At 52.6% G+C, this 24,919-nt stretch overlaps 11 protein-coding genes across 11 annotated transcripts; 9 read left to right on the top strand and 2 right to left on the bottom strand.

Moving 5' to 3' along the window:
* Positions 1-142: 142 nt before the first annotated feature.
* Positions 143-1,596, top strand: IAQ61_008256 (uncharacterized protein; the record flags this gene model as incomplete). Its single annotated transcript, XM_003840224.2, has 2 exons — positions 143-663; positions 717-1,596. The coding sequence occupies 2 exons, from the start codon at positions 143-145 to the stop codon at positions 1,594-1,596; spliced, it is 1,401 nt and encodes a 466-aa protein (XP_003840272.2).
* Positions 1,597-2,907: 1,311 nt separating this feature from the next.
* On the top strand, positions 2,908-3,336 carry IAQ61_008255 (uncharacterized protein; the record flags this gene model as incomplete). The annotated part of the gene is made up of 1 exon (XM_066097921.1): positions 2,908-3,336. One exon carries the CDS (start codon positions 2,908-2,910, stop codon positions 3,334-3,336), a length of 429 nt encoding a protein of 142 aa, XP_065952418.1.
* Positions 3,337-3,672: 336 nt separating this feature from the next.
* Positions 3,673-5,157, top strand: FAH12 (Oleate hydroxylase fah12; the record flags this gene model as incomplete). The annotated part of the gene is made up of 1 exon (XM_003840225.2): positions 3,673-5,157. The coding sequence occupies one exon, from the start codon at positions 3,673-3,675 to the stop codon at positions 5,155-5,157; it is 1,485 nt and encodes a 494-aa protein (XP_003840273.2).
* A 1,138-nt stretch (positions 5,158-6,295) lies between these two features.
* Positions 6,296-8,780, top strand: NUO78 (NADH dehydrogenase (ubiquinone) 78K chain precursor, 5-prime end; the record flags this gene model as incomplete). The annotated part of the gene is made up of 5 exons (XM_003840226.2): positions 6,296-6,413; positions 6,478-6,501; positions 6,569-6,951; positions 7,002-8,590; positions 8,651-8,780. 5 exons carry the CDS (start codon positions 6,296-6,298, stop codon positions 8,778-8,780), a joined length of 2,244 nt encoding a protein of 747 aa, XP_003840274.2.
* Positions 8,781-9,288: 508 nt separating this feature from the next.
* IAQ61_008252 (uncharacterized protein) lies at positions 9,289-11,255 on the top strand (the record flags this gene model as incomplete). The annotated part of the gene is made up of 5 exons (XM_066097920.1): positions 9,289-9,406; positions 9,482-10,155; positions 10,204-10,286; positions 10,340-10,748; positions 10,821-11,255. 5 exons carry the CDS (start codon positions 9,289-9,291, stop codon positions 11,253-11,255), a joined length of 1,719 nt encoding a protein of 572 aa, XP_065952417.1.
* Positions 11,256-11,364: 109 nt separating this feature from the next.
* On the bottom strand, positions 11,365-12,844 carry IAQ61_008251 (uncharacterized protein). Its single transcript, XM_066097919.1, has 4 exons — positions 12,762-12,844; positions 11,870-12,368; positions 11,725-11,817; positions 11,365-11,675 (listed from the first exon to the last, which is right to left on the bottom strand). The coding sequence occupies exons 1-4, from the start codon at positions 12,825-12,827 to the stop codon at positions 11,485-11,487; spliced, it is 849 nt and encodes a 282-aa protein (XP_065952416.1). The 5' UTR covers positions 12,828-12,844; the 3' UTR covers positions 11,365-11,484.
* A 123-nt stretch (positions 12,845-12,967) lies between these two features.
* On the top strand, positions 12,968-15,000 carry IAQ61_008250 (uncharacterized protein; the record flags this gene model as incomplete). Its single annotated transcript, XM_003840229.2, has 3 exons — positions 12,968-13,326; positions 13,383-14,176; positions 14,248-15,000. Coding segments are annotated over 3 exons (1,650 nt in total), but the record flags the coding sequence as incomplete, so codon positions are not given.
* Positions 15,001-15,549: 549 nt separating this feature from the next.
* IAQ61_008249 (uncharacterized protein) lies at positions 15,550-16,145 on the top strand (the record flags this gene model as incomplete). The annotated part of the gene is made up of 2 exons (XM_066097918.1): positions 15,550-15,653; positions 15,704-16,145. The coding sequence occupies 2 exons, from the start codon at positions 15,550-15,552 to the stop codon at positions 16,143-16,145; spliced, it is 546 nt and encodes a 181-aa protein (XP_065952415.1).
* A 737-nt stretch (positions 16,146-16,882) lies between these two features.
* Positions 16,883-19,836, top strand: IAQ61_008248 (uncharacterized protein). Its single transcript, XM_003840231.2, has 4 exons — positions 16,883-16,957; positions 17,008-17,165; positions 17,224-17,375; positions 17,432-19,836. The coding sequence occupies exons 1-4, from the start codon at positions 16,921-16,923 to the stop codon at positions 19,758-19,760; spliced, it is 2,676 nt and encodes an 891-aa protein (XP_003840279.1). The 5' UTR covers positions 16,883-16,920; the 3' UTR covers positions 19,761-19,836.
* Positions 19,837-20,387: 551 nt separating this feature from the next.
* Positions 20,388-22,687, bottom strand: IAQ61_008247 (uncharacterized protein). Its single transcript, XM_003840232.2, has 6 exons — positions 22,489-22,687; positions 22,309-22,349; positions 22,059-22,161; positions 21,472-22,002; positions 20,810-21,409; positions 20,388-20,758 (listed from the first exon to the last, which is right to left on the bottom strand). Exons 1-6 carry the CDS (start codon positions 22,511-22,513, stop codon positions 20,706-20,708), a joined length of 1,353 nt encoding a protein of 450 aa, XP_003840280.1. The 5' UTR covers positions 22,514-22,687; the 3' UTR covers positions 20,388-20,705.
* Positions 22,688-23,483: 796 nt separating this feature from the next.
* On the top strand, positions 23,484-24,767 carry IAQ61_008246 (uncharacterized protein; the record flags this gene model as incomplete). Its single annotated transcript, XM_066097917.1, has 3 exons — positions 23,484-23,780; positions 23,854-24,093; positions 24,153-24,767. The coding sequence occupies 3 exons, from the start codon at positions 23,484-23,486 to the stop codon at positions 24,765-24,767; spliced, it is 1,152 nt and encodes a 383-aa protein (XP_065952414.1).
* Positions 24,768-24,919: the final 152 nt, after the last annotated feature.

Here is a 24,919-nt window from a genome sequence, read left to right as displayed (position 1 = left end):
TATATCCGATTTTCTACATGTCAAGGAGTGGGACCACGAGCCCCGGTCGCGTCTCTAGCCTTTAGAGGCTACCGGTACCTGCTGCGTCGCACTAACACTACGTCCTGCAGACATTGGAGCACTTCCTGAGCATTCACAGACTATGGCGAGCACCAACGAAATCATCACTCATCTTAAGACAGTACTACTGGAGCTCAATGCCCATCCCTACCCCGAAGTCGCGTGTCCCCCAAACGTACCTAAACGCGCCTCAGTTGCGCTTATCCTGCGCGTACAACCTTGTTATTCACACTGGCCGGAGTCGCTAGACAAGCCTCTTCTAGCCCACTCGTCCACACGACAACGTCGGCAGTCCTCGGTAACATCAGATTCTAGCCATAAGACTGATTTCGAAACGAACCTGAACGCCTTCTTCGAACAAGACTGGGTGAAGTATGGAGATCCAGAGATACTGTTCATAAAGAGAGCGGCGAGAGTTGGCGACAAGTGGAATGGACATGTAGCGCTTCCAGGTGGGAAGCGAGATCCCGAGGATGAGGACGATGAAGTGACAGCTGCGCGAGAGGCTCTGGAAGAGGTGGGCGTTGATCTCGGTCATGACAATGCAATTGTTGTTGGTAATCTGCCGCAGCGGATTGTCACCACGAGCTGGGGAAAAATACCGTACGTTGCAGTGCTTTGCAAAGCATTGTTGTATACTGACCCTAGACCGCTAGATTGATGGTACTTTGTCCATTCATATATCTCCTTACATCCCCAGCCTATCCCGCACAACGACTCCAACCGACCGAAGTCGCGTCGTCGCATTGGGTATCCATTCGAGCTCTCCTCTCGCCAAGTCTTCGCACCTACGAATACGCCGATGTCAGCGCCCGTTTAGCAAAGTCTGAACTGGGCATTAAGCGTTGGTTCCTGCAGGCCATGCTTTCGAAAATGATGTTTGCTGCTATACGGCTGGTGCCATCACACTCTACGCATTGCGCAACTACACCAGGCTTCATACCAGATGGTGCTGCCCCAGCTGAAGGGTTGTTCGGCAGTGTGAAGGAGGCATTGATGGGTCCTGGGGCCAGACACAAGGATGGGAAACCACCACTTCTGCTGTGGGGGCTGACGCTAGGTGTTGTGAGTGATTTCCTAGAACACGTCCCACCACACAACGCGCTAGAACTGTGGACCTATCCTACGTTCACGAACTGGGATGTGAGATTTGTCATGTGGGCAATGTCCTACCGTTTCCGGAGACAGAGAGCACTGGAAATGTCGACAACTAGACCAAGTCTATGTTCAACCACCACTGGCGAGGACTTGGACAAAGTACCGATGCAGGACTTCCCCGGCATAGGCAGTGAAGCCATAGGGGCATTGTACGAGGCGAAACCTGGGGAAGTCGGCATCGCCGGCCTGGGGGTTGGAATGGAGTGGGGACAGATCGGACGTGCAAAGATGGTCGCTCGAGGTGCTGCGGTAAACTCGCTCTTGGAAGGCTACTATCCGCTCGTGAGAAAGGCTGTGACGACGGCACTAGTCGGAAGATTGGGAGTGGCTGCTCTTCTTGCAACTTGGGCCTGGAGGACTGTTCAAAAGAGCAGATGACACTGGAGACGTACCCCAGAGGTGCTGGCTGGCGGAACCTTGTCGCGATCCCCGCACACTGCAGGGCTACTCTATTTTAGTTGGATCACGATGCCTGGCAGGATCCGTGATCAGATGCTAGGGGCGATCGTTTGAGCTTGTGATCCACTGTGGTTGTGGTTCTTTTGGCATGTGAAAGTCTGGAGAAGGGAGTCAAAGCTTCTATCAACGACGACCGTTGTACCTAGCTGGTTGTCGGAGGCAAAATCAGACGAGGACATGTTATATGAATGAGAACGTTGGAGGCATGGAATTTGTACATGAATAATTTTTGCCCATTTTATACTCGTAACCGTCATCTGACTTTCCCGCCCTGCTGCGAGGGACAATGCGTGTGGGGTGATTCGAAAGACGGGTCAAGGGTCGTCGATGCTGACAACAACCACTCGATAACAATCAAGAGTAGGTACCAAGAGAGGACGTAGTAGACTCTCCCACGGCCAACATGCATGTGCATGGCAAGTATTCCGTCAGACTTGCACTTTGATGCCGTGCATTGGTTTCGTGCCGTCTCCGAGCCATTCGGGGGATGTCGGGTAGGCCAGTAGGAGCTAGGTAGCAGAGGGTGGGGTGGCCTGCCTCGATGGTGCATCAATATGTATGGCATACTACCCGCCTAAAGCATTGGCTTTGATCCTGGAGTCTGGTTGGGAGTCGTCATTGACTGCCCTCACTTCACATGCCGTGGCCTGGCTATCTGATTGCGCACAGAAAGGTGAGCCAGGCCATGTTCTGCAGCTACTCGGGGCGCACTTGGGTAGGGGGTTTGTGAGCGCGTGCATGGGAGAAGAGTGGCCGTGATTGCAGACCATACATACTCACCTCACCATGCCTGATAACCACTCAACTCACTCAACTCATGGGCCTCGGCGCAGCTGCGGCGAATCAAGGGCGGTTGAACGGACCCTGGAAACCTAGCCGAGACCCTGCAGCGATGGTGAGTCCACGGTCCCGATTTTCTTCCTTTTATTTTTTTTTTGATTTTTTGTTGGCGACGAGAACGATCAAAGGTTTCTGGTGCAATTGCAGGCCCCGCCCACGTCCAATGCCCTTGTTTCTGATAAGCCGACCATCGCATTCAACGGGCGACTTCAGTGCCGTGCTTGCTCTACACGTATTCTCGGCCGCCTTTGGCAATGCTCTTCAACGCGGGCCGGCAGCACTGGGCAGTGGGCAGTACCTAGCTGGCTTTCCAAGATAGTTTGCTGATGCCGCGCTCTACTCCTAGGCGAGGGCCATGGATCTGGAGAGCCCAAACGGCGCGCTATCATCATGGAGGTACGCCAGACTGGCGGTCTGCTTGCCCTAGCCATGCGCCAAGGTAGCGGAGGAAGGGATCTGCTGAAAAACTCTGAGCCCCCAGGCCAAGAAGGTACGGGCGGGAGCTTGACAGAGGCTCGACAAGAGGGTCGCAGTCGTGCGCAGTTCTTTTGTGGATCCCCCTGTGCCATGGTCGACGTTTCATGCCTCGTGGGCCATGCGCATCGCATTCACACGGTGCGGTGGCAAAGGGGAAAGCTGGACCTGGGCCAACGGGAAGATTATCCGGGGTGGAGCAGAGCCAGTGAATCATCAGTCAAAGTGTTAGTAGTTAGTGTTGCGAGCTGCACAGCTCCAGACAGTCGAGGCGAGTTGCCCCTGGCTGCCAGAGAGAGTCTATTCTCAGGGTCCATCGACACCGCCTTGGGTCCAGCTGTTTAAAATCTGCCTCTGTCCCACACACAGTTCGCCTCAATTGCTCACCTAATTCCCTCGCTCCATCCGAGCCTTTCTACCTGCTGCAACCCGCGCGTGTTGCTCTTGTCCTCCCTCTCGCGCACCCGCTCTGCGTCTTGTTCGCAAGCACCCGTCGCCTTCTCTCCCTTCCCTCCCTCCGCCCCCCCCCCATTACTTGCAGCCTGCTTGCATCCCAACAGTTCGTAGCTTCCTTGTACTACGGACACCACCCCTCCCCACCAACCCCCCCCGGGCTACCCCCTTTCCCACCTCACTTACCACACCTCGTCTGCTCTCACCAAACACTACTTTTTTCTCAACATGGCTACCACCACTGCCCGCCCTCAGCAGCCCCAGCTGAGGCGAAACATGACAACCGAGTCTGCTCCCTCGACGGTTGCCAATTCGCCGTTCGACTCGCCCGTCAACTCGGCCTCCAACACCTCCCTCTCTTCCATGGACGAAACCCCTGAGCCCGCCAAGAACTCCCGCGGTGTCCTTCTGGACACGTATGGCAACGAGTTTGAGATTCCCGACTACACGATCAAGCAGATCCGCGATGCCATTCCCAAGCACTGCTTTGAGCGCTCCGCCATTCGTGGTCTTGGCTACGTCGCCCGCGATCTCGCTTCGCTGGCCACTACCTTCTACGTATTCCACAAATACGTGACCCCTGAGACGGTGCCCTCGATGACGGCTCGTGTACTGCTCTGGACTCTGTACACCGTCCTCCAGGGTTTCTTCGGTACTGGTCTGTGGATTCTGGCCCACGAGTGCGGCCACCAGGCCTTCTCTCCCTACAAGATCCTCAACGACACCGTCGGCTGGATCTGCCACTCCTTTCTCCTTGTCCCCTACTTCTCCTGGAAGATTTCCCACGGCAAGCACCACAAGGCTACCGGCAACATGGAGCGTGACATGGTCTTCATTCCCAAGACGAGGGCGGTTTACGCCACTCGCGTCAGCCGTGCCATTCACGAGCTCCACGAGTTGACTGAAGAGACTCCGATTGCTACCTTCATTCACACTTTCGGTCAACAGATTGGCGGATGGCCCATGTACCTCATGGCCAATGTCACCGGGCACAACAACCATGACCGCCAGCCAGAGGGCAAGGGCAAGGGCAAGAAGAACGGCATGTTTGGGGGTGTTAACCACTTCAATCCCTCCAGCCCTCTATTCGAGAAGAAGGACGAGCATCTAATCCTGCTCAGTGATCTTGGTCTTGCTATCGTCATCGCCGGCCTTACCTGGGTTTACAAGAACTATGGTTTCAACAACCTGCTCGTCTGGTACATCATCCCCTACCTCTGGGTCAACCACTGGCTCGTTGCCATTACCTTCCTGCAGCACACCGACCCCTCCCTGCCTCACTACGATGCTGAGACCTGGACCTACACTCGTGGCGCTGCTGCCACCATTGACCGTGAATTCGGATTCATCGGACGCACTCTTCTCCACGGCATTGTCGAGACCCATGTTCTTCACCACTACATCTCCACCATTCCCTTCTACCACGCTGATGAGGCGACCGAGGCCATCAAGGTCGTCATGGGCAAGCACTACCGTTCTGACGTCAAGGAAGGCCCCATTGGGTTCTTGAAGGCCATCTGGAAGGCTTCACGTTGGTGCCAGTGGGTTGAGCCCAGTGTTGGTGCTCAGGGTGAGGGCAAGGGCGTCCTGTTCTTCCGCAACTCAAACGGTCTTGGTGTCCCCCCAGCGAAGATCGAGCCGGTCACGGCGACCAAGTCGGCGCCCGCAAAGGCGGCCAAGATGCAGATTGGTGCTGACAGCGACAATGAGTAAAGGATGAGCAGGCGACGAGCGTTGTTTTATGATTTAGAGCAAACATTTCTACGTTCTCGCTGAACGGCGTTTTGGAGTCGTCCTGAAGGACTAGGCTCTCTTTTCTTTCCTTCGTCTTTCTCTTGGTGTCCAGCATTAGACCTTAGACGTGAGGGATGGTTGATTGCATAGTAAGCGATATCCCACTCTGAGCTGGAGGCGAGTCTTGTAGACGGGGGATTTTGGTAGAGACAAAAGCAATTCGAGCAGGCCAAGTACAGTTATAAAAACAAAGTGCGCAGTAAAAGTGAAGTTTGGGTGTGAGTGTAACAGGTCTCTGGTTGTATGTATGTGTGTGTGTGTGTGTGGGTGTGTGTGTGTGTGTGTGTGTGAAAAGAGCTTCCCCGCACCAGCTGGCCGCGCAATCCCGGTGACTTAGAGGGCCATTCCCATGGCACCAAGGGGACCTCGGGATGCCGCTGTCAGGTCATCGGTTGTATTCACATGCTTGATTGACGTGGGCTCCAGCTGGCTCCAGCTGGCTCCAGCTCCAGCACCAAGCTGCGCAGTGAAGTGCTCTGCCATGACAATGTTTAAGACCTGGCTCACCGGAAGGCTGACAAGACCAAATCAATCAGGCGAGTTGTGGATGCTGTTGTAGTCTCATCTCGAGACATCTGGTCATACTCTCATCACCTAGGTCCTACACCACCATCTTCCCCCACACAATCGTCACATCTGCTCGCGTCACGTCCATCAAGAAAAGTGCTGTGTATGTAGCGACGTTGGTAAGGAACGAGATATCATCAGCCAATGCCTCGTCTGCTCCAGCTACCTCGCCCGGTGAGTCGTGCTCTGGGGCACGTAATAGAGGCCAGTCAGGTAGAGTGCCAAACTTTCCTACAATAAATTGTGCCCGAAATGAGTTGGAAAAAAGAAGAAGAGGAAGAAGAGGCGGGCGAGGAAAAGAATTTTGGCAGGCAAGGCACGGATGCGCACACGCTCGGACTCCAGCTTCCTGACCAATCAAGGAGCGGATTATGAGACAGTGCCGGGGGAGTGCCAAGGGGGGGAACGTCAAGCGTTCTTTGAAGTCACTGAGGGCAGAGAGCTCCGCCGCAAACACGCCCATCGTTCCCCCCCTCCCCGAGCCCTCACCATGCTGCGGCAACAATTGATCCGGTCGCTGAAGAGGCCTGCCTACCGCGCAGCCCTCAATGGCAGCCGGGCCTTTACTGCCTCGGCGCCCCGGCCTGCAGAGGTCGAACTCACCATAGGTTTGTGCCACCAACGCCTCTCTACACTGCGGCCAGCCACGAGTACTGACAAGACATGCGGCAGATGGACAAAAGGTCTCGATTGAAGGTATGTCCGCCCCCCGCCTCGCCGTATACCATCTTCGCACCCTCACCAGCCTAACTCCCTCTCCCAGCCGGCGCTGCCCTCATCCAGGCGTGCGAAAAGGCCGGAGTGACGATTCCCCGTTACTGCTACCATGAGAAGTTGATGATTGCTGGGAGTTGCCGTATGTGTCTGGTCGAGGTCGAGCGCGCCCCCAAACCCGTGGCCTCGTGCGCCTGGCCCGTCCAGCCGGGCATGGTCGTCAAGACCAATTCGCCGCTCGTCCACAAGGCGCGGGAGGGTGTCATGGAGTTCCTGCTTGCCAACCATCCGCTCGACTGCCCCATTTGCGATCAGGGAGGCGAGTGTGATCTGCAGGACCAGTCGATGCGCTATGGAGCCGATCGCGGACGGTTCCACGAAATCGGCGGCAAGCGTGCTGTCGAAGACAAGAACATTGGGCCTTTAATCAAGGTACGAACAACCAGACGTCTTCTACTTGCCGCTCTCCTAACCCGCCACAGACATCCATGAACAGGTGTATCCACTGCACACGATGTGTGCGCTTCTCCAACGACATCGCCGGCGCCCCGGAAATGGGCTCCTTCGGCCGCGGTAACGATCTCGAGATCGGCACCTACCTCGAAACCGCCCTTGACTCTGAACTCTCCGGAAACGTCATCGATCTCTGCCCCGTGGGTGCTCTCACGTCGAAGCCTTATGCCTTCAAGGCCCGGCCATGGGAGCTGTACAAGACGGAGACCATCGATGTCCTTGATGCTCTAGGTTCCAACATTCGCGTCGACTCCCGAGGCCTCCAAGTCATGAGGGTCCTACCCCGCCTCAACGACGACATCAACGAAGAATGGATCAACGATAAGACTCGCTTCGCTTGCGATGCTCTCAGCACCCAACGCCTCGTCAATCCCCTCATTCGCGTCAACGATCAGTTTCAGCCGGCTAGCTGGGAACAGGCTCTTGTAGAGATTGGCAATGCTTACAAGAAGCTGGCACCAAAGGGTAACGAGTTTAAGGTGATTGCCGGTCACCTTGTGGAGACCGAGACTTTGGTCGCTATGAAGGATCTGGCAAACAAGCTTGGTTCGGATAATCTGGGTCTTGACCAGCCTGGCGGCAGCGAACCCATCGCCCACGGTATCGACATCCGATCAAACTACGCCTTCAACTCCAGAATCTATGGTGTAGAGGACGCTGATGCCATTTTGCTTGTCGGCACCAATCCCCGCCACGAGGCTGCGGTGCTCAATGCTCGTATTCGAAAGCAATGGCTGCGATCAGATCTAGAGATTGGCCTTGTTGGCGAAGACTTTGAGAGCACATTTGAGTACCAGAAGCTCGGAGGTAGCGCTACCGACCTCAAGAGCGCTCTGTCTGGCGAGTTTGGAAAGAAGCTGGCGTCGGCGAAGAAACCAATGATCATTGTTGGCAGCGCCGTTACTGAGCACGCTGATGCCAAGTCGTTTTACGAACAGATTGGCGCCTTCGTCGAGAAGAACAAGGCCAACTTCCTCACTGAGGAATGGAACGGCTTCAACATCCTGCAGCGAGCAGCTTCCCGTACTGGTGCCTATGAGGTTGGTTTTACTGTTCCGTCGCCCGAGGTCGCGCAGACGAAGCCCAAATTCGTATGGCTCCTCGGAGCTGACGAGATCAACGAGGCAGAGCTGCCCAAGGATGCTTTCGTCGTCTACCAGGGTCATCATGGCGACCGAGGCGCACAGCTCGCCGATGTCGTGCTTCCCGGTGCGGCATATACCGAGAAGTCAGTCACTTATGTCAACACTGAAGGTCGCGTACAAATGACTCGTGCGGCTGTTGGACTCCCGGGTGCCTCAAGAGACGACTGGAAAATTGTTCGTGCTGCGTCAGAGTACTTGGGTGCGGAGCTTCCGTACGATGATGTTGAGCAATTGCGTGACCGCATGGTCGAGATTTCACCTGCTCTGCGGAGATACGACCTTATTGAGGACACATCGGTAGCAAGCCTGAGTAAAGTGCAGCTTGTCGACCAGAATAAGGGTACACAAGCGACCGGTGCGCCTCTTAAGAAGCCGATTGAGGACTTCTACTTCACAGATGTGATTTCCAGAAAGTAAGTTACACTGCACTGCCCTGCCGGCTGATAGATCATATTATGCTAACCCATATCCAGCTCACCAACAATGGCCCGTTGCTCGGCAGCAAAAGCACAAAAGAACCCCGAGACCAACTTCATGGCTCCTGGATACCCAGAACCTCAAGTTGGCTACGGACCGCAGAAGGCGATTGCGGCGAATGTATGAGCTTCTAAAGTTTGAGTGCTGAATTGCCGTCACAATTATGCAGCGTGATTGTACATAGGGTTGGAAGGAAGGTTATCGGATCATGTTTGTGAGCTCCAGGATGTAGAGTGTACGAGTTTTTAAGCGCAATTGTTGACCTTGTTTCTTATGCAATGTGAAGTTGTTACTGGCCATACTACTAGTTGCCTGTGGGATGTGATGATGGCCAAGCCGCTACTCTAACAAGCTTTACTGCATCTTTGCGCATGACATCGTTTCCCACCATCTCTTGGAATGCACCTTGTCATCGTTGCATGCTATCATACCAGTTGTTGCTTGGAAACTATTGCTCGAAAAAGCCATACTTGGGTCCAACGGCCAACGACACAGGTCTTTCTCCGCTTGCTCATTGGAAGTATTTTGAAATTTGTCAGGGAGAATTCTCAATCTGTTCTAAAGGTTTGCAGTGTGCCACCTTCAAGCTTCGCCTAGCAACAGCCAAGCTATCCGTCATCGACATTACCTAAGCATGCCTACCTTGGCACTGACCGACTTCAACATTGTCTGCGCGACCTTGGGAGGCTTCATCACTGTCTTCGGTTTGGTGTCGTATCTGCTGAAAGAGAAGTTTTACCTATCCGAAGCGCGTACGTCCACTTGCCTTCGATTCTCGACAAGCTCGCACGCACGCAAGCACGCTCAATCTGACCATGCACCTCTAGTCATCTCCCTCCTCGCAGGCGTCATCTTCGGTCCTCATGCCACCAACCTTATTAAACCAGAAGAATATGCACTCCAAGATCCGGAAGTTGTCGAGACAATCACCCTCTATTTTACCCGTCTAGTTCTCGGTGTTCAGCTTGTCCTAGCAGGTGTGCAACTCCCGTCGAAGTACCTGAAAACAGAATGGAAAAGTCTTGCTTTCCTTCTTGGTCCCGGCATGACAGTCATGTGGCTTGTCACTAGTCTTTTGGTTTTTGCTTTCGTCCCGCATATCAGTTTTTTGCATGCTTTAGCTGTGGGCGCGTGCGTTACGCCTACGGACCCCGTCCTGTCCAATTCCATTGTAAAGGGCAAGTTTGCGGATAAGAATATTCCAAAAGAGTTGCAGAAGATTATTGTTGCGGAGTCGGGCGCGAATGATGGGCTTGGTTATCCGTTTCTGTTCTTGCCGCTCTATTTGATTCAGCATATTGGGCATGGAGGCCAAGCTCAAGATGGTAGTGCAAGGAACGCGGTGGGTCTATGGTTTGGAGAGACTTGGGGATATACGATCTTGTTGAGTATCTTGTATGGTGCGACAGTGGGTTGGATAGCGAAGGAGCTCTTGCATTGGGCGGAGGAAAGGAAGTATGTCGACCGAGAGAGCTTCCTGGTGTTTGCGATTACGTTGGCGGTGGGTACTAGCTTCAGCCCGAGGTTGAATTTCACTAACTTATCATAGCTCTTCATTGTCGGTACGGTTGGCATGGTTGGGAGTGACGACGTTCTGGCATGCTTTATTGCTGGGAATACTTTTACATGGGAGTACGATAACTTCTACAACGTCAGCCACTTGTAATGAGCTAATTGCCCGACAGCGACTGGTTTCGACTAGAAACAATGGACGATTCTTTCCAGCCCACAGTCGACATGCTCCTCAATGTCTCAGTCTTCATCTGGTTTGGCGCCGTATGCCCATGGTCCGAATTTCACCACAACAGCGTTATTCCAATTTACCGTCTCATCTTCCTTGGAATCCTAGTACTGCTACTCCGTCGGCTACCCATCGTCTACGCACTCCGAAAATGGATACCTCAGATCGAGCAAAAGCGGCAGGCGTTCTACGTTGGCTTCTTCGGACCCATCGGCGTGAGCGCCATCTTCTATCTTTATATCAGCCTCGAGTTCCTGCGCAAGATCAGAGTGGACGGCGAAATCAGACAAGATGCAAAATATCTCATGGAAGTCATGAACACAGTAATTTGGTTTCTGACCATCTGCTCTATTGTAAGTCTTCACGTTCTGCCCAAGTTTAAACCTATCATTAGCATGAAATTAACAAAAAAAACCATACGATAGGTTACACACGGTCTCAGTATCCCCATGGCCAAACTCGGCTTCTTCATCCCTCGCACCTTGTCGCGCGCCCTGTCCTCCCAGCGCGAGGAAGACCCCCAATCATTTCACATCCAAAACAACTTACAAGACGCAACGACTGATGTTGAGCTTAGACTTCGTCGACGTGGGCCTGGCTGGTCACGCAATGCAGGTGACTCATTGCCTCGCCGCGTTGTCCGAATCGGTAGGTCCATCATCAGTTCGGGCACTAGTCCAGACGAGCAATCGAAAGCGCCATCGATGCCGTTGGCCGTGGTACCGTCGGTGGTGATGGCGCAGAACGACCAAGCGCCTTCCTCAACTATGGCGCCGGATGTTGTTGTAGCGCAACCTGCGCCGACGACTCAGAGGATTCGGTTCCCAGATGAGGAGTGCAATGCAGATCTTGCAGAGTAGAGTTGATCCATCGTTCGCCCGATTGTTCTCCTAACATCATATACGATACAGAGTTTAAAGGGTATACTGCTCAATCTAGAGGAATTCGTAGAGCGAGAATGCAATGGGACTGTAAAATTGGAGGTGTTGGGACAATAGGGTAGGAATTTTGTAGACTCTCTGCGTATTCTGCTGGCTTCCCCTATGTATATGTTCGTCCGTACTCTATGGATTATGAACTTTCACTATTCTATCGCTTCTTCGATTGCCCAACAGTAGCGGGATTCGACGCGCGCTGAGCCGCACTCCCAGAGTCCGTCTTGCCAGCCATCCATGAGGCGAGATCGAAATTTTGTATTTGTTGTGCGGTATTTGTCGATCCTGAGCCCAGGACACCGGTCTTCTGCATCTCCTCAAACTCCTCTTTCATCTCCGGATCCACTACATATTTATTAGCATTCTGATTAGCTACGGTCGATGGACAACTTACTATTCTCCATCAATTTGGGCATGCCGAAGATCAGGCCCATAGACACGACTGCCATGAGAATCATGGGATTCTTCAAGAAGGATAACGGCGAGACTGAAAATTTCAGCAATGCTTTCTAGAACGTATGTGTTTTTCGGTCACTTACACCCTTGCCTCTCCTGGTAAAAGTACTTCTTCGCTAGCGGTCTTGCCTCAATCACCAAACCGTTCCCACCTTCTCCCCTGCTCTCGCCCTTGTTGTCCCACTCGTTACCCAGAAATGTCTGCCACGCCCTGATCATCTCCTTTTTCTCTCCGCTGCCCTCTACAGCCTCCTCGATACTGACGTCGATGCGCAGCGGCTCAAACGCGTAGTCGCGGCAATGCACGGTAGCGAGGTAGCTACCCGCGCTGACATTATTGAAGTTGAATGTATTTGAGCGCGTGAGGTATGCATCTAGTGGAGGCCCAGATGATTGCAGGGTTGCATGTGTTGTAGACGGAAGAGTGGAGGGGTTTACAAGGTGCGTATTGGGGATCTGGAGGAGTAGACGCGCAGCGGAGCAGAAGGAGACCAGCGGGGTCAGAGAAAATATCGAATTCTTCATCGTATTATGCAAATATTCTGAGGGGCGGGGTTTCTTGAATGGTATGTACACAGAGAGCTGCTAAATGGCGTTGTTGCTTCAGAGGGATGCCCGGAAGAACAATCCGCCGATACCGGTACATGTTTGCCTTCCACCATCCATCTGCACCCAAGACGCATCCGCAACCATATTGCGGTTTCATCCTCAATTCACCAGTGAGCCCATATCAAATATTGTTCTCTATGCTTGGAAAGAAAAGCCACATCTAAATTTCATCGTAATCGATAGACTCAACCCACTGGTTACTACACATGGCTTCTGATTAGATTTCAAGCGAGGTATGGTATTCAATGGAATATCTCAATGTGGTCTGAGCAGCCGATCAGACGATCGTAGCTCCTACTCCATGAAAATGCCCTCCGAAATGGGTCTGGATGTAATATATTTCCAGGGCAGTGTTGTATCACGTACCTCAAGACGTTCGATGGTGCAACTATTCCACTCTTCAGGTAGTACTCTGCATCGAATATCATCCATTGGGGCGGATTCCAGCACTGTATACGGTAGCATATCTCTAACATCAGTGCAAGATACATGGGTATTGTTTCCTCCGAATGCGATAGCATCTACCGGCGCTGCGCTTTACGGTAGTGATCAAGCTAACAGTGCATCCACGCCCAGGCCGGAAGTGTACATTAGGGCGCAATCAGCCCAAACGGCTAGACCAGGTCAAAAGTATTCGCCCCACACCTCCCAACAACCTGAAAACTCCCTTTACTTTGTACATTACTTGGATCCCCGCTTTATTTGACGTGCGGAGTCTTTCTTTCATCGCTCTAAAGACAAAGATAATGGTCTATACAGACGAAGAGCAACCCCTGCTCCGGATAATCTCCCATGACCAAGATTCTAACTGCCAAACCAATGACGAAGGTACTTTGGACTTCGAGCCTCGGGACCCTGAGGATCCCCGTAACTGGCGACCGGCTTTTAAATGGAGTATTGTGTTACTGCTAGCGCTAATGGCTTTCACTGTGTAAGGTCTCCTACCACCGCAATCTCCCTTGTTGTACGGTTGCTGATTGACTGTAGCACATTCACATGTATTGGTGTGGTTCCCGTTGCTAGCCAGATTGTCGAAGACCTTGATGGGAAACATGCAAGTTCTTCGACCAGCGCCCTCCTCGTTACCATCTGGGAGCTGGGTGAAGCTGCCGGGCCTCTCCTCATTGCTCCGCTGAGCGAGGTCTTTGGTCGTTATCCTGTTATGAACGCGTGTAACATTGGGTTCATCGCAGCGACTGTGCTTGCAATTGGCAGCCAAAATAGTAAAGTCTTCATTGCTGCGAGGATGCTCACTGGACTTGCTGTTGCTTCCAATGTGCTCAACCCTGCCATTATTGGAGACATGTTTGAGTCGGACCAGCGTGGATCAGCGATGAGTTTGATCATGCTTGCACCACTGATCGGTGGCGCCATTGGCCCAGCCATATCTGGAGCCATTGCGCAGGCGATGGGCTGGCGACAGATCCTCTATATTGCACTTGGTCTCGCTGTGCTTTGTGAACTATCTTTTCTTATGTACTTCCGAGAGACATACAAATTGGCCATTCTCAGACGGCGAATCGCAGTGTCCCACCGTGATAGCTGTGGGCCCGAGGAATCCCTGGACAACGACACGAGACACAAGAATATTTTGAAGCTCTGGCATTCAGTCACTCGGCCCTTTGCTGTACTCTTTGGATCGAAAGTGCTCATGCTTCTTTCGGTGTTTGCATCCGTTTCTTTTAGCTATTTCTACGTCATCTCCGTATCATTGCCAGGTATCCTGGTTGATCTCTATGATTTCACGCCTACACAGACTGGCTCAGCATTTGTATCGTTCAGTAAGTCTCATCCCAGCTTACAATTTACTTGTGTAGACAATTTTTTGAAAATCAAGCTGAGCAGAAGACAGGCATCGGTTCCTTTATCAGCGTTATGGTCTGCAACTTCAGCCTCGACCGCATATACATCCGCCTCCGTCGTCGGTCAAATGCAGAAGCAAAGCCAGAGTATCGGCTGCCACTTGGTATCCTGGGAGCATTCCTACTCCCCCTATCAATCACGAGCTATGGCTGGATAGCGCAGTACAAACTTTCTGTTTTCCTACTTCTCGCGTCAGTTTCCTTGATGGGCTTCGCGTTACTGCTTACAATGGTGCCTCTCTCTGCGTACGTCGTCGACGCTTGCGGTATATACTCTGCATCTGCTATGACAGGCGTAATTGTGACGAGGTGCTTGGCAGGCACCTTCTTCCCGTTAACAACAGCTCCCTTAGTTAAGCACTTGGGCTACGGCTGGGGTTTCACTTGCTTCGGAACTCTGAGCTTATCCCTTTCCATTGTGCCTATTTTGATATTGCGGTTTGGACATAATTGGCGGCAATCTTCAGACTTCACGAAAGACGCTTAGAAGAGTCTCGGTCTAGATTAGGTGTTGAAAGTCATATTCTCTACACTAAGTTTATCACCCAAAGTTTCGACTACGTCTTAATCCTCTTCTGGGGTCATTACTCAATGTGTACAGGTAGGTTCAGCTTTACTGCAGTGGACCTAATGCTACAAGGTACAAGGCTCTCCCAGCCGTCGCGCAAGGACCGTTCAACCCTTTGTGTGACTTCACCAAAACAAAACCTGTATTGATGCCGCACATTCAACTACACGGCACATCTCAACGCGTGCTGAGATCCTTACTGAAGAGCTCAAGTGTTATGCACACGATCATGACAAGTCTGTTGCACAGTAACCTATCTGTCGGCCACTCACATGGGCGTACGATGATATGTCCCTTGGCCACAGGGAGGACCGGTAACTCGCAGTTACTTGCAAACCATATTGCTCATAGATAGTGCTAACCTTGTGTAATATCTTGGGCTCGAAATGGCTGGGGAAATGATGTGATGCTGGAAAGCATAGTTATAGTCGCGTATTTATCCAATTTGTGCGGTTTCAGGCAGATATCTGCTAGTCACCATGCAACTGCCACAGGGAGCAAAAGCAAGGCAGCTTGTCACTGCCTTCTTGACGATTCGGCAGATCACTCGCAGATGTGGCGTCTTTTGGTGAAAAGTGTTACCGGTCCCTGGTATAAATGAGGATCCATCATCTCCGTATTCCTTTCTTCGATCCCCATAAACTCATCTGACTTTTAATACTACCTAACCTACGCGCAGTGACTTTACATAATGCTTTCCCTCACCCTAGCTCTCACAGCCTTCATGGCCACCACCTCTGCGCTTCCTGCAAGCAATGCGCCAGCCTACGATCACCCGTCCGACGGCTTCCACCTTATTATTAAATCTAGTAACCTAAGCTTTGATGGGTAATCTTGTCTCCTACTCCATCTATAGCCTCGTCGCTAAAATGAGCCAGCTTTGCTCTAGCAGCTTGTCATAGAGGTGCGGCGGTAGAAAGTCTCTGCCAAAGCAAGGCCCGCGCTGGCTCCGATCCTCGTAGTCTCTATAGATACTACCACAAAGCTAGTTCTTATAACGCCGTCAATGCCGGGGGTAGTCTCATATACGTCCTGCAGATGATGGGTGGCCAGCAAGTCCCGTCTGCAATGCATTTCAGTGATCGCAAAGGAACCAACACGCAGGAAATGATGTTTCAGCCTGGCGAGGGCGATGGGAGTGCTCAGATCAGTTTTGATGAGTCGGGTGGTATGTGGAAGGATGGCAGTGCAGAGAAGTGGTATATGTGCGAAACTACGAGTGGATACCCCATGAATCTTTTGGTCTGGGTCAATGGAGACGCGCCAACACCGCAGGAACCAGCTTGTCAGAAAGTGAAGGTGCAGAGGATCTGGGCTTGAGACTTTGCGCAAAGCAGTAAGCCTGGAATGATCGGAGTTATGTTTGCCTGAGACTGATGTTTACTACTGTTGCCAAAGTGCTGGAAGTCGAAGGATGGCGATGCTCGATTTCTACAGTCTATAAAAATTATCATCATACACTCCTTGATGCAGTAAGACACGGGATACTGTATTTTTTTTTAATCATATCTGCGTGCGACCACGGGAATGCTGCTTCCATAATAGAAGCTCACTGACAAGCAGATACGCTCCTGCAGTCACCTCTCTGCCACACTGGTCGCCTTGCCTCTGTCCTCACATGCCTCGTACTTGTTCATACACGTGCGGAGAGGGTCATTGAGGGATGTTGGCCCGTTCTACATGTGTGAGCGACATTTGGAATAAACACGATCATCTCATTTGAGAATAGCAGCGCGTCACTAGAATATAGGAAAGCGATTGCATAGAATGGTAATACCAGATGATACCGGATTCACGATTGAAGGCACAGCTCTCGTGTCGAAGTAGCAATTGGGAAGCTGCCGAATTGCGGATACAGTTTCTGATCAAGAGTGCGATGATCAGCGTGACAAAGACGGGATAGTGTGCATGCGTTTCCATCAACCCCAGCACAATAATGCCAGACCTTTTAGAGAAGTGTTGATGATGTCGAACACCGTTGAAGGCTGAGATGAACATGCGGGCGGCGCTTTGACCCCACTTAACGCGTCGACGCGTCCCACTCCAACACGCGCGACGACCCTCGTCCCGTTAACACTACATTGTGTCCGATACCATGTCTGTCTACCAAAGACTACGTGCCCGCCAGGCTCGTAAGTAACACCGATCGAGCCTTGGATAATAGTAGCTAATTCACCCTGAGACGCCCCCGGAGCCACATATCTTGCCTACACACCCAACGGCAAGAAACTCGTCACGGCAGGAATCGACAACTACTGTCGAGTGTTTAGTACTGGGTCAGATGACGAGCCCATCACTGTAGACGATTGTCAGGAGAATAATAACGCTGTGGTCGCTGGTGTAGGTACAAAGCGGAACTTGGGAAGGGATCAATCCGGTGGACTGACAAGTGACACAGAATGATTTTTTCATTACCGGTTCCGAAGATGGAACAGTGAGCAAGTACTCATTAGAAAATGGCAAGTTTGAGGAGATACTTGTCAGGACCACATTGCCTGTACGAGATGTGGCGATCAGCCCCAATCGTAACTGGATTGCGGTTGCGAGCGAGTATGTTACTGCCATTTTTTGCGCGGTTCTTGCAGCAGACATGCTAATTTGCATAGTGAACTTGTCGTTAATGTAGTGAGCACCAAAGATATGACACAAGTAAGAACCCTCCGCGAGCAACCCCGGGCTGTGAAGCATGTCTCCTTCGACAAAACGGGCAATCAATTGGCGGTATCTTGCACCGATGGCAACATCTACATGTACAATCTATCCGAAGACCAACCGGAGATGATAAAGAAAGTGGATGGCGGTATGATCAAGAGCTTGGAGACAGACTCAGAGTCCAGCTCGAAAGTGCTGTGGCATCCCGATGGCCGTGCCTTTGCGACGCCGACACCATTGCGGCAGATGCAGGTCATGTCGACAAGCGACTGGGAAAGACAACGCATATTCAAGACAGGGCATTCCGCTGACATCACCGCGGCGGCTTGGTCCCCGAATGGCGCGCTGTTGGCAACGACGAGCAGCGATCTGACATTGTGTCTATGGGACACGCAAACGCAACGGCAATTGAAGAGGTGGGATGATGTTAGGGCGACAATCTTGGCGATGGCATGGCATCCTACGGAGAATATATTGTCGTATACGAATAACGAAGGCGAGCTGTTCATACATACCGACTTTGTACCCGAAGAGCATATTGCATTACTGCAGAAGCCCACGGTATCAGCGCCTTTCTTTCACGACCCCTCGGAAGGCCGAGCAGGCATTCCCCTAGCACAACAACCCATCAATGGTGCAAAACATGTCTTGCCGGGACGACCAAGGCAAAGAGAAGGCACGCCCGATTCTTTGGACGACCTCCTCGGCCCCGAATTCTCGGACACAGAGGCTGGCGACGATGGCGATGCTGATATGCAGGACTTCGTCGTCGACGATGACGGCGCAGGCTATGCCATTGGCCAAGCAGGACTCAAGAAACGACCGAATGGTCATCTTGGCACAGCCAATGAACCCGCCTACAAACGCCGAGCCTATAATTCCACTTCACTCTTCAATCCTCGTGTCCACGAATCCTTCCAGCCAGGCAGCACCCCTTGGCGAGGACAACGACGTCTGCTCTGCTGCTCTCTCACTGGATATGTTGAGACGGTGGAGCAAGAAGGCAGACATCACACTGTCAGCGTGAAATTCTATGACGAGCACACGTTTCGAAATTTTCATTTTACCGATGTTTTCCTCTACGACAAGGCCTCGCTCAATGAGAACGGGACACTCTTTTCCTGCCAGCCAAACAGTACCGGAGAGGGGAATCCAGCAATGCTATACTACCGTCCTCATGAAACTTGGACTAGCAGAACCGACTGGCGGACCAACTTACCCTTGGGGGAAAGCGTGACAGCAATTGCCTTGTCAGATTCATATATTTGTGTTACTACCTCTACGAACTATGTACGGATATATTCATTGTATGGGCTGCCAGTTAGGGTCTACCGACAAAAGAGTAGTCCGGCAGTGACATGTGCCGCATACCGCGACTACATCCTCACCATTGGCAACGGACCCGTAACCAGCGATCTAAGCACGCAACTGCTGTACACGATTGAAAATGTCAAGCACGACATTGTGTACCAGGACGCCGACATCCTGGCCCTGCCACCCAACACGACACTCACAAGCGTCTTCTTTTCCGCAGAGGGTGACCCCTACATCTACGATTCCTCCGGTGTCTTGCTCACGCTGCTAGGCTGGCGGGAACGGGGCCAGGCACGCTGGGTACCCATGCTGGACACAAAGTGTCTTGCCCGCCTCGCCGGTGGCGGAAAAGAAGAAACCTACTGGCCCGTCGGCGTGGCAGGCACCGGCTCAGACGCCGACGGCGTAAAATTTCATTGCATGATTATCAAGGGCAAGGAACAGTACCCCAGCGCCCCAGTACCGCATTTGACGGAATTCGGGTTCGAGATTCCCCTTGTTAGTGCGGTAGATAGGCAGAAGAGTCTCAAGGGGGAGAAGGGTACGATGGATGAGATGAGTGAAGACAACGACGACGACGACAACCATGGAAACGGGACCGCGAACGTGGAGAACAAACAACAACCACATGAACAGACATACATTCTCGCTTCCACACTCCACTCGCAACTCTCCTCTACGCTTGCGCACACGCGGCCTACGAGCTCGCAGAAGCAAGCCCTGGCGGCGCTCGAGGTGGCGGTCGACCGTGCGCTGTTGCAGTTGCTGGGCCTCGAGTGTTTGGCAGGCGAGGACCATGGGATGAAGGCATTGGAAATTGTGAGTATGATGCGGGATGCCAATGGCAAGATGTTGGACTTGGCGGGCAAGGTGGCGAGTCGCTATGGGAGAGAGGTGTTGGGCGAGAAGATTCGGGAGTTGGCGGAACGCAAGGCGTTGGCGAGGGGGGATGAGGATGAGGAATTTTAGACGGTGTCAAAAAGAGGATAACGTACCTCTGTCTGGTTTAATGCTCAATGTGTCAAGGATAGATCTGATAAGAATATGTGTGTGTTTGTGATGATGTCTGCCTGTCTATCTTTTGTTTTGCTGCCCCTATCACCCCTTATTTTAGTAGAGGGAGCTAGCTTCTGGTTGCACGTCCCTTTGGTGTTCCTCCCAGGACTCTGCTCTGTCTAACAACCTCACGAGTGAGTCGCTCACACGGGTAAGTCACTCACGTGTTACAAGTAACAGGCAAGACACCCCACCTAGACAAGGAGGATGTGTTGCAGAAAGGAGCTCACGAGCTTAATGGCTATCTCCTTCTACTTACCTAATCTAAATAAGGATCTATAGTCTCCTCTACTTACTAAGCTAACTAGAGGTAGATCTTAATACTAAGCTTTCCCTTAAGAGGAGCTTAGGTTAAAATGAAGATATTGTCTATAGAGTAACGTACCTTATAGGTAAGTTAGTAGTTTTAGTAGGGTCTTAGTAGAGTGTCCAACTCACCCGTGTGTCCGACTCACCCATGTGTCCAACTCACCCGTGAGGTACGTTAGGGTGTAGTTTTAGTAGGATCTTGGCAGCGTGAGCGACATACCTGTGTGAGCGACTCACCCGTGAGGTACATTATAATTCACAACTGACACAGAAGAGGATTCGAAATCATGCCATAGCACAATTTATCGGCATTAGTAAAAGGAGTAGTAACATAGAAAGAGGACAAAAACATCCCAAATCGCTGCATGCATGGGGTAACTACGCTAGCAGTCCCATCGAAACTCCGTAGCTTTGCTATTGCCAAAAGGCCAATGTAATGTCTGCTTCGCAAGCGTGGCTTCGAACTACAACGCCATTTGCCAATCAACAATCCAGAGCCGGACTACTCTTCACAAGTTCGGGCTCCAGTGCACAGCACTAGAAAAGCGTCTAGTACTCAGCTTCGACACCCTCATCGTCACCGAGGCTGTCGGCTGCCACCTCTTGATGATTGTTAGCTTGTTAATAATAGCACAATGGTTTCCAATGCTTACCTTCATAGTCTCTTTCCAAAGCTGCAAGATCTTCGCGCGCCTCGGAGAATTCACCCTCCTCCATACCCTCACCAACATACCAGTGGACGAAAGCACGCTTGCTGTACATGAGATCGAACTTGTGGGACAGAGCTGACCAGGCTTCGCTAATGGCAGTGGTGTTGGACAGCATGCACACGGCACGGTTCACGGCGGCGAGATCACCATTAGGAACCATCTGAGGTGGCTGGTAGCAGATACCAATCTTGAAACCAGTTGGGCACCAGTCGACGAACTGGACGGTGCGCTTGGTTTTGAGGTGGGCAATAGCGGCGTGGGTGTCCTTGGGGACCACGTCACCGCGGTACAGCAAGCAGGTGGCCATGTACTTTCCGTTGCGCGGGTCACACTTGACCATCTGGTTGTTGGGCTCGAAGCAGGCGTTGGTGATCTCCATGACCGAGTTGGCCTCGTGGGCGGCCTTGGCGGCAGAGATGACTGGAGCATAGGCAACAAGAGGGAAGTGGATGCGGGGGTAGGGGACCAAGTTGGTCTGGAACTCGTTCAAATCAACGTTGAGGGAACCGTCGAATCGGAGCGAGGCGGTAATGGATGAGACGACTATTCATTTGTCAGCTCACGTTCAGATGATGGTATGTATGTGTGTCAGGTGCAAAACCTACCCTGGGCGATCAGGCGGTTCAGGTTCTCGTAGTTGGGGCGCTCAATGCCCAGGTTCCTTCGGCAAATGTCGTAGATGGCCTCATTGTCCACCATGAAGGAGCAGTCGGAATGCTCGAGGGTGGTATGAGTGGTCAAAATCGAGTTGTATGGCTCCACGACCGAGGTGGCGACTTGGGGAGCTGGGTAGACGCAGAACTCGAGCTTGCACTTCTTGCCATAGTCGACAGACAGACGCTCCATCAGCAGAGCACCGAATCCAGAGCCAGTGCCTCCACCAAAGGAGTGGAAGACGAGGAAACCCTGGAGACCCGAGCAGTTGTCAGCCACGCGGCGGACCTTGTCCAGGACCTGGTCAATAAGCTCCTTTCCCACCGTGTAGTGGCCACGGGCGTAGTTGTTCGAGGCATCCTCCTTGCCTGTGATCATCTGCTCCGGGTGGAAGAGCGAGCGGTAAGGACCAGTGCGGACCTCGTCGACGACATTGGGTTCCAGATCAGCGTAGATGGTACGCGGGACATATTTGCCCTGGCCTGTGCATGGTTAGGGTCGAGTACAGGATTTTGGGGGCGTGGCTCAAGAAACGTACCGGTCTCAGAGAAGAAGGTGCTGAAACCGTGGTCGTCGTTCTGTGCCTTGCGCTCCTCGGTCAGGTAGCCGTCGGGCTGGATGCCGTGCTCGAGGCAGTAAAGCTATGATCGCCTGTTAGCATCATTGGTGGTGCACTGGCGGTCAAGGCAGCCGCTGTTGCGCAAAACTTCCCTCTCCCCCTCCTCCTTTTCGCGAGGAAGATGATTGAGAGGCAGCAGACAGCAGGCCAAAGGGACAGGGACACTCACCTCCCAACACGAGTTGGCAATCTGGCAACCGGCCTGGCCGACTAGACGCGTACAAAGTCAGCATCAACAAATATACATGCAGGAGCAGCAGCAGCAGCAAAAACAACAACAACAGCGGGACCCGCTCGAGGCCGTCAAGGCGCGTGCGCGTGTGGGGGGTCAGGACGGGAAGCAGCGTACCGTTGAGGGAGATGACTTCTCTCATGATGGTAGAGCTGGCGGGGAGAATGGGAGGAAGTGGGTGGGGGATATGAATTCAAGGTGGTGAGAAGGGCGTCCGGGGGGCGAGAGGGGAGGGGGGGAAGGGGAGGGATTGCAGGCGCAGAAGCAAGAGGCGGCGGAAGAGAAAGGCGAGTTGTGTGAGTGTGTGAGTGTGTGAGTGTGTGAGTGTGTGAGTGTGTGAGTGTGTGAGTGTGTGAGTGTGTGAGTGTGTGAGTGTGTGAGTGTGTGAGTGTGTGAGTGGGTGGGGAACTTTGTTGACAACGGGAACAGAGGGAAAAGTAGTCTTGGGCTTGGGCTTGGTCTTGGTCTTTGGCACTTGCTGGCCCTGACGCTAAAGGAGCACACGGCCGTCCTCTGGCCAATCACGGCCGTCCAGCCCCGCTTTTGGTAGCGGCAGCACTCGAAACGGTAGTAGCTGCCCTCTGCCCTCTGCCCTCTTTCCCTCTGCAAATACATGACGGAATACATGACAAATACATAGGAAACCGGATTACATACACATTATACACTCTCCTACACAGCCTTCTATACCCATCTACCATCTATACCACCTACACCTACCTACACCTACACCTACACCTACCTACACACACCTACACCTGTACCTATACCTGCATCCAACAAATCTCTGCCTACAGTACAGACCAACAGCCCACACAGACCACTCCACTCCACTCCAGCTCAGCCAAACAAACAAACAAACAAACAAACAAACAACCCAGAACCTGCCAACATGGACTGCCCAATGGGACTGTGCAGGCCCACCTGAACGCCAGAAGGCATCGGGTAGGTAGTTTGCTACTTTGCTTTGCTTTCCCCTTCTCGCCAATCCCATCCACATCCACACTGTCATTGTCAGTTACCGGTACTGTCACTGTCACTGTCATTGCCACTGTAACAGCTTCTGCCCACCGCTCGCGCCCCAGACCAAAAAGAAACTGAAGAAAAAAAAAATGCGCATCCTGCCTGGCCTGCCGCCCTGCATCCTCCTCAACTTCATCTGCACAGTCAAGGCCAACGTCGAGAAGACCATCTTCCTAGGCCCCAGCCCTGTGACGCCTCCCAATGCCCATCCCACCCTACACGACCTGCCTCTTCACGTCCTCTCCCCATCGGACTCCATCCTGTCCACCCAACTCCCCGTCCACTTTCCCGCTGAGTCGCTGCCCCGCGGCCTCGAGAGCTGGTATCTGCTCCGCGACCTCGAAGAGGGGAGGAGGTACGAGGTGCGCCTTTGCTGGCCCGCCACGGTGAGTCCGACTGCTCCTTCCTCCTGGCTTGCGCTTGTCCACCCCAACCACCATGTCCTGACCCCCTCTCCAGCAACCTACCGACTTTTGGCTCGATACCTATACCCTTAGCCAGCTATACCATACCCCACCGCTCCTACACTCCCTGGCTCGGCATAGTGGACAACGGCAAGACGCAAAGTCGCAAATCATCCCCAGCGCCCAGGCGGGTACCTCGACAACACCACGATCAATCTTGTTCCTGCGCGTGCAGGCAGCAGCCTCCTATTACTCGACAAATCGCACCTTGATGGAATCCCCTCCTCCAGTCCACGTAGACCTCAGCACGTGTCTTCCTCTCCACGCCATGACTTCTCCAGCTGACACACACAGTCCTTGACTCATTCATACTCAACGTCCTACCGCAATCGCTCGGCCCCGTTGCTATATATATCTCTGCCGTCGCTATCGGGGCTTGGTTCCTTTCTGGCTACATATACCGCTGGCTGCTCTCAGTCGCATCTGAGGAACACAGCAAACCGCACGTCGATTGAAGAATCTAAACGCCAAAACATGTCCACCGCACCTGGCGCACCGCCGCCACCACCGCCGCCGCCACCACCATCGAATCCTGCCTCCTTTGATGGCCTACCCGCCGAGCTTCTTCTCATGCTATATGCACACATGGGCTTGGACAACTTCATGAATCTTGCTCTCGCCATTTATCCCACGCTCCAGCGCCACGGCCTCGTCCCCAACCTTACAGTCAATACCCTCATTCGCATAATCAATGAGTGGCGGACAGATGGGGCTGTAGCAAGCACGTCATCGGCTGCATCGCGAGTGCCAGTCGAGTTGTGGTTACAAATCGTAGACTATCTCGAGCCCTCGGATACCTCTGCATTGGTGTTTGCTTTAGGCACCAGTTTCTTCACGTTCCACCATAAGCTTAGTAGTCAAACACTGATCAGGCTGTGCATTTGGAGTCGCAAATCCAGGGAGAAATAGGATCATGCGCCTCTGTAGGAATGCTGTTCTCGAATTTCAACCAAACACGTTGCCCGTCTACCACACATGGCTTGTACCGAAGGGCTCGGGCATGTCAGACTAGACCCACTATAATTTCACATGGTATACTAACGATTCCTTCTCATAATACA

The sequence above is a fragment of the Plenodomus lingam genome (genome assembly GCF_022343315.1).
Source record: "Plenodomus lingam strain CAN1 chromosome Unknown contig_3, whole genome shotgun sequence".
NCBI lineage: Eukaryota > Fungi > Ascomycota > Dothideomycetes > Pleosporales > Leptosphaeriaceae > Plenodomus > Plenodomus lingam.
Note: the sequence above shows the minus strand (reverse complement) of the source record. Positions and strands in the feature narration are given on the sequence as shown.